Below are 7952 nucleotides of genomic sequence, written 5' to 3'. Positions count from 1 at the left end.
CTGTCTGTTGTTTTTTTGTCTATTCTGACAGTGGCCAGCAGCCAAGGGAATGCAGGGGGCTGCAGGGTTGGTTTTAATTTTTTTATGTGTTTTTTTTTACTTTTTAGCACTTTTTAATATTTTTTTAAAATTTTTATCCTGGGCCAAGCTTCAGTATCTTGCTAGTCGGCCCCGCTGTCTCTCAAAATACCTGGACAATCTGATTGGATGCAGGCATTGTTCCGGTGCAGGATACTTAAGCTTGGCCCAGTGGGAGATTCCTCCATCCACACAGTTTAGCGTAGATGGAGGAATCTGGAGATGTCACTTTTTCCATCTGACTATAGAAAATCTGCAGATAATCTATAGGTGTATGACCAGCTTTAGGAAGTATCCACAACCTGAGTAGAAAACCTGTGCTCTGCCAGCACCCTTGCTCTCTGTGTGGAAGCAGTGGTCTCTCTGCAGAGGTCTGACAACCTCTTTACTGAGTCAAAGGTAAAGCTCCCCATTCTGCAGGGAGCATGAGCTACGCTGACTGCACAGCTATAAGTCTGGCTCAGCAAAGGGCATACTAGTGCCCCTAAATGTCACTGACAAGTATAGAAAACTCTGTACTCTTCATCACCGTCTAGGGCCACTAGTGTTGTGCGAGCGGCATCCATCCAGCTATACGCCAGACGAAACCTTTATAAATGAACCCCTAAGCGTCCTTCCCTGCAGTTTGCTGGCAAGGGACAGGCTTTTCTACTCTAGCTGTGGCTGCTTTCCAAATAAAATGAACTGTTTTGATGCACCCGGATGTAATGTGCACTTTTGGATTTGGTGGTTCGTCGCAGCATAATTGTTTATTTCATCAAAAGAAACGAGTGAAAAGGTTTTTCCCTTTTCATTTGTATCGTCTGAAACAAATTTTTATGCTGTGCACGTCTAAAAAATATTCTTCCGACCTGTCTCATTGTCACAGGTCAGCTAGAACTATGAGGTGAGTGAAAAGCACTCACCTCATAGTTCTCCTTTAAGCAAGAATGGTTGCTAGAGTCAACATTCATATTTTCCTGCATACTTTTCCTACATTCTCTTCTTGGTCTTACAACATTCGCATCGAGATGATTACTATCCAAAATGATCAGTCCATGTTTGCCGAAGGTTTTGAAATCCTTGCAAAGCTGAGAATCCTCATTGTGTATCCCTGCTCCTCCCATGTGATGTATGACAGTGTACTTTACCCTCCTCAAAGTGCTACACCTTCAGCTCAGGGCACATTGCTGACTCCAGAGAGTGGAGACGTCTGAAGTCTCAGCCAGTCATGGGGTTATGTAGAAAGGCGACCCAGCCTGGGTGGATATACCACACCACCCTCCTGTGCATTTATGGATTTTTTACCTCCATGAGACCCTCAGAACCTTTCCTGACACCGTACCTGACAGGACCAGAACACAACCTGACACTGGAACAGGTAATGTGAGCTTAAAGTAATCATCACTTGAGCCTGTATTCTAAATGATTTGAAAATATTGCCTCGTATGCACGTCTTTAAAGTGCATTTCCACGTTTGCAGCCAAATTGGGATAACACCTATTTTATATTTGTTATATTGTCCCATTCACATAGTATAACAAAAAAAGGGAAAATCGCTGATTACATTTTGAAGCGCTTTATACTTGTTTTAAAGGTTTGGCTTACTTTCTGACCATGTTTTTACACCCACATTTAGGTTGTAACATGAAACATGGTCACATCGTGCCCCCTGCAGGCTTATTTACATTTTTGAATTTGGTGCATCTGTGCATGGCTCCACCCACACAGCCGCATCATCCATTCACAGATCCTTTGAAAGTCCCGTCAGCCTCTGTAGTTCTCAATGGAATACATGTGCAGTGATGTCAATGCACTTGTAGTTCATTAAAGGAGAACTATGAGGTGAGTGCTTTTCACTCACCTCATAGTTCTAGCCGACCTGTGACAATGAGACTGTCACAGGTCAGCTCAGTAGATCGGGAAGTGAGCGAACACATACCGGCGTTCGCTCACTTCTCGATCCTGTCACAGCTCTCTGCCGTGACAGGGGAGTGGCTGGATTCCCCCCCCTCCCAGCTCCGATCTTCCAGCGCTGACTGGCGGAACGGACGGGGGAGGGGGCGGGTACAGCTGGCTCTGCCTCTAGATAGGCAGAGCCAGCTGTCACTCACGCAGCTGGGCGGATCCAGACATCGATGTCGGGATCCGCTCCGGCTGCGGCTTCTCAGTATACCGCGAGCTGTAGCTCGCGTTATACTGAGCTTAGGGTGACAGGAGGACGCTAGTTTGTGTCCTCCCGTTACCCTAAGGAGAACTATAGGGAAAAGCCCTAACCCCATAGTTCTCCTTTAAGGCATCAGCATACCAAGACATTTTGGACATTTTCATGCTCCCAACTTTGTGGGAACAGTTTGGGGATGGACCCTTCCTGTTCCAACATGACTACACACCAGTGCATAAAGCAAGGTCCATAAAGACATGGATGAGCGAGTTTGGGGTGGAGGAACTTGACTGGCCTGCACAGAGTCCCGACCTCAACCCGATAGAACACCTTTGGAATGAATTAGAGTGGAGACTGCGAGCCAGTCTTTCCCGTCCAACATCAGTACCTGACCTCACAAATGGTCCAACATTCCCATAGACACACTCCTATACCTTGTGGACGCCTTCCCAGAAGAGTTGAAGCTGTATCGGCAAAGGTGGGCCAACTCAATATTGAACCCTATGGACTAAGACTGGGATACCACTAAAGTTCATGTACGTGTAAAGGCAGGCGTCCCAATACGTTTGCCAATATAGTGTATCTATATATAAATATATACAGTATATATATATATATATACACACCATCCCGCCCCCCATGGCTGGCCGTTAGCTTCTACCTGGATGAATCATGGTTTTACTTGTTCTCACTACACGCCTTATTGTATTAACAATTTATTCTTCTCTTGCACCATATTTATTTTGAAGGGAAGAATAAAAAAAAATATTCAACGAACATTCAAGCGTACTAACGATTGGAACAGGATGGCTCAAACTAGAGTGTAGGAGTGTAGCCTGTCCCCAGTACAGGTTTTCTACTGTATGTAATCATGTAACAGGTAAATGGATTGATAAGAGCTCCCTGTTCTCTATACGATTGCAGTCCATATCTTTTACTAATGGCGTGCTTTATGTTGCAGAGGAAATGGGTAAGTAAGCCTTGGCTGTTGCTGTTTTTGTGTGAAGCTGAGCCACGCAACACTCATATTTTATGTCATGTTTTCAGCACTGTACATTTACACTGAGATCTTCTAACCCACCCCTGCCCCTCCTGAACTAATCTACACTAACACCTCCCACCCCAGCTTCTTACTTACCTTTGTACCAGAGTCATATATTGTGCAGTGATGACTAAAGCTAGAATCCTCTGCAATGCTGCACACTGAACCCTCATGAACCTGTATGTGGCCACCCCAGGAAGGAGCTTCAGCATTTGACTTGTTTGTCCTTCCATTGGCTTCCATTTACAAAAAGAGTAGCCATGGGGTGCAAACCTACTGACCACTGGTGATCCGCAGACCACAGTTTGAGAAACACTGCCCCAGACTGTCAGCTCATATGGGCAGAGCTGTCTCTTAGGCCGGGTTCACATCTGGGCGTTTTTCAGCGCTGACCGAAGCGCTGAAAAACGCTCAGCAAGTGAAATACCATTATTTCCTATGGGCATGGTTCCCACCTGGGCGTATTTTAGCGCGTCGAAACGCGCTGAAAAACGCCCTACGCCCAAACAAGTACAGGAGCTTCTTTGGGGCGTATTTCCGCGCGTATCCATTAGGATACAGCCGGATAGCTCTCATAAACGCGCGTTTGACGTGCGTTTCGTGGACCGCAAATCACTGTAAAAACGTGCGGCCGAAACGCGCGTCATACGTGCATATTTTGAATGCCCAGGTGGGAACCCAGCCTTACTGTAGTGTGTTATTGCTTTATTCAATTTGTTATAAAGTTGTATGTTCATGGATTTTCTTACAGTGCCATGGAAGCTGATGGTGCTAAGTAAATTGTTTATAATAATAATAATGTGCCTTTCCCTTCTGTGAAATTATACTTTCCATACCATTTGGTACTCACCAATCGGCAAAGTACCCTTAAAACTTACCTCTTCAGACAAGTTGATCTAATATATTTATAGTACATGCCTGTTGGCACTTATTCTTTAATATATCTTCCCTTTTCTCAATCAGTGACATTCGCCAGCAACTTCCTTCATTGCATCACCTATATCCATAGCTGGCTTTCCTTTAGCAAACCTAAATCTAAACATTGAGGTCCATCTAGTTTCAGACTTTGCACTTGGCCTAATTTGCATTGATGATTAATTAGCACTTAACATGAATAGAAGCCAACTTTCCAGAAATGTGGTTATCCTATGTGCAAATGGGTTATGTACTCCTCAGCATTGTCCTTTTGTATTCACGCAGGATGTGCTGGAAGTTCCTTATTAACAGCTGTAAAACTTACATAATGTTGTTATGGGGAATCCCTTGTTCAGCAGTTTATCAGTGCAAAGTGTATCACAGTTGTTAAATGGTTTTGTAGATAAGGAAGCACGCTAGCATAGTCGGGTGATATGTGATTAGTCGGCTAGGGATTACTTGATCTAACGTCTTTCCCTCTGGTCTAATCACAGGGACTCACCAACACACACTATAGGGTCCAATATCAATATGTTGTTTATATATTTGTGAAATGTCACATTACGTCATCAAAGGCTAACGTTTTGGGACCTCGCAGGGACCCTTCATCAGAGCGACACAGTGACCCTCTGGTCTCACATCCGATCTCCAGGCTGGCACATGTTTCCCTCATTGCTATAGCTATCTCATAGAAGTAAATTGCGATGGCCATTTTGGAATGGTCCCAGTCCATTGCTGGTAAGCTGTCAGGAACAGAGTCTCCTCTATGGACAGTAAACAGTATTTGTAAGATAGTAAACAACTGCTGCCACCTCGTTCACACCTGAACGTTTTGTAGCGCGCTCTACGCTCGACTAACGCTCTACGAAACGCTCAAAAATATAAATCCCATTGTTTTCAATGGGTCTCGTTCCTACCGTGGCCTATTTCCGCCCGTCCCTAACGCGCAACAAAACGGCCCACGCCTGAAAAGGTCCAGGTACTACTTTGGGCCGTTTTGTTGCGCGTTTCCATTGGGATACAGCCAAGTAGCCTTCGGAAACGCGCGACGGTCACGCGACTTTTTTACCGCGAATCGCGGTAAAAAAAACGCGCGACAGACGCGCATATGCAATACGCCTAGGTGTGAACGAGACCTTACATGTAAAAATGTCAGTTTTGGCAAAATTGAAACTGTCCTGCAGTACATCTACGCAGAATGTAGCACAACAATGTTTGAGGTGACTACATACCCAAAATGCTATTCTTTGTGTATGCTGTGGCCAGATGGTGGATTTATTTACCTATTCTTAACAAGCAGTAAATTAGCTTTAAAACAATTCCTTGCTCTGTAGTTGAAGACACTGTGGAGTAATTCATCCTAAGTGAAGTTTTTCAAGTTGGGTCTCAGCCCGCTGCTCTCCCGCTCCTTCTGTGCACTTGCTCTGTTTTTACAATAGAGTTGCCAAAGTTAAAGTTGCCAAATCACTGCTAGGAGCGGGGAGCATGGTGAGCTGAACTACTAAAATGAAGCTGAAAGTGTTTCTAGTGTAAACTTGGAGGATTGATTGCTTCACAGTGCCTGTGGCTACAGAGATCAGTGAGAGCTTGTTTTAAAACGCTTGTTAAGAATATGCAAATATTTGAATGCCCATAGCCTGGCCTTACGTGTCATGGTCTGTTTATGATTCTTGTCTGTGTGCTTCTCCTACAGGTGACAAACTCTGTGTTCCCAGTATGGACGTACAGTTACTTGGCAATATTATTCCCAGTTTTTGTACTTACAGACTACTTAAGATACAAACCTGTCATAATCCTACAAGGCCTGAGTTACATAATCTCTTGGGTCTTGTTGCTGTTTGCCCGTGGAGTGCCAGCAATGCAAGGCCTTGAGTTTTGCTATGGGATGGTGACTGCTACAGAAGTGGCCTATTACTCCTACATCTACAGTGTGGTTGACACAGAACATTACCAGAAGGTCACCAGCTACTGTCGGAGTATAACCCTTGTGGGTTTCACAGTTGCCTCTGTGTTGGGCCAACTTCTGGTTTCCTTGGCTGGAGTTTCATACTTTTACCTTAATGTAATTTCCTTGGTATCCGTGTCAGTTGCTTTTCTGTGCTCTTTGGTACTCCCAATGCCAAAAAGGAGCATGTTTTTTCACCGGAAAGAAACAGGAGATGCGGCTGGGAAGAAATCTGGAGATTCAAAACCCTCTGTGAATAACATGGAGGCACCACAATGTGGAGAACTACAAAACTGTGAAATAACAACAGAGCCAGACACAAAAAATGAGAACATTGAAACAAACGTCTGCAAGATGTTATTGCTACTATTCAAAGACATAAAAGAGTGCTACTCTTCATCTCAGCTCATTTATTGGTCATTGTGGTGGGCCCTTGCAACAGCTGGCTACAACCAAGTGATTAACTATGTTCAGATTTTGTGGGAACACGTAGAACCCGCTCAGAACTCAACAATATACAATGGAGGAGTAGAGGCTGTGTCTACATTTCTGGGTGAGTGGATTACATTTATGTTATTTATTGTTATTTAATTAAGTTCAAAGTATTGGTCTTTTATTTTCCTTTCCTAGAGTTTTGTAAGGCTAATGTTCCATACTTATTAATTTACATATGAATGTGAATAACATTTGCGTATAGTTTATTGGAGAGATTTACAATGTGTTCCTTTGCATTGTCTGCAACAAAGCCAATGGGAACCAAAAAGGTAAATGATCGGTTGCATGCGGCACTTCTTGCACCTTTAGTGAGTACGTCCACTTTTAAAGCTGAATTCCAGGCAATTGTTTAAATGTACAATATAGTGTATATAATGCAGGGTTCATGGGTATGTAATAAACAGAATGGAAGGTTTGGCAGTATGTAACGTGCAAAGCGCAAGAGTTGGGAGTGCATAATGCACAGTGTGCAGGGCTCAGGAGTGCATATTGCACAGGGCGCAGGGGTCAGGAGTGGGTAAGACACAGAGCACAGCAGTCATGAGTGCTTGAGGCACACAGAGTCAGGGCCGGCCTTAGGCCTTTAGGCGCCCTGTGCGAGAAAGCTTTACAGCGCCCCTCAGTGGCCACACCCTTTAGTGGCCACGCCCCCGTAACCACACCCATTTCCCCCAATATATGCACCATTTAAAGACTCCTATTTTGTTAAGCCGCAAAGAAACATATTAAAAAGTGTGATAAAAATAAAACTTTTATTCAAAGGTATTAAACTTGTAGGCACAATAGAAGTATTCTTATCAAATAAAACAACAGAAGGTAAACAATAAATGTCAAAATACAATAGAGTCTATAAAAATAAAGTGTCAGGTCGTCATGCTGACCCCTTTTTTCAAGTAAGTGCATCTAGAAAAGTAAAAATAAAAAACAGAACACAGACCCCGGGCTACATGTAAATGAAGCCAGGGGTCTGTATTGTATTCAGACACATAATAATAATAATTTGTTTGAGAATGTGCGGCGGCCATGTTGGCCACCAGCGTGTTCTCTGAATGCGTGCCACCATCTTGGAGGCAGGGAGCATGACGTTACATGACGCCATGCATGCGTGGCGTCAGGTGACCTCACACGCCGATATTGGCCCCACCATCTTGGTGTATACCTAGTTATACACCAAGATGGCGGCGCCCAACACGTGCGGTGTTATATGACGTCATGCGCCCCGCCTCCAGAACACGCCAATGGCTGAATCCAAAATAGCATATAAAATTGTTTTGTTTGATGAAACAAATGAAATCTGAAATTTATTTTTAGCCTTCGCACATGTCTAAATTTTT

General features: G+C 44.0%; 1 protein-coding gene across 1 annotated transcript in view; it reads left to right on the top strand.

Moving 5' to 3' along the window:
• Positions 1 to 1288: 1288 nt before the first annotated feature.
• Positions 1289 to 7952, top strand: part of SLC19A3 (solute carrier family 19 member 3) — a 16244-nt gene continuing 9580 nt past the window's right edge. Inside the window, exons 1-2 of the mRNA XM_018568499.1 lie at positions 1289 to 1438; positions 5872 to 6676. Of these exons, the coding sequence (XP_018424001.1) occupies positions 1289 to 1438; positions 5872 to 6676 (955 nt within the window). The remainder of the gene's footprint in view (positions 1439 to 5871; positions 6677 to 7952) is intronic.

The sequence above is a fragment of the Nanorana parkeri genome, unplaced genomic scaffold (assembly GCF_000935625.1).
Source record: "Nanorana parkeri isolate BGI_ZX_2015 unplaced genomic scaffold, ASM93562v1 scaffold1199, whole genome shotgun sequence".
Classification (NCBI taxonomy): Eukaryota; Metazoa; Chordata; class Amphibia; order Anura; family Dicroglossidae; genus Nanorana; species Nanorana parkeri.
Note: the sequence above shows the minus strand (reverse complement) of the source record. Positions and strands in the feature narration are given on the sequence as shown.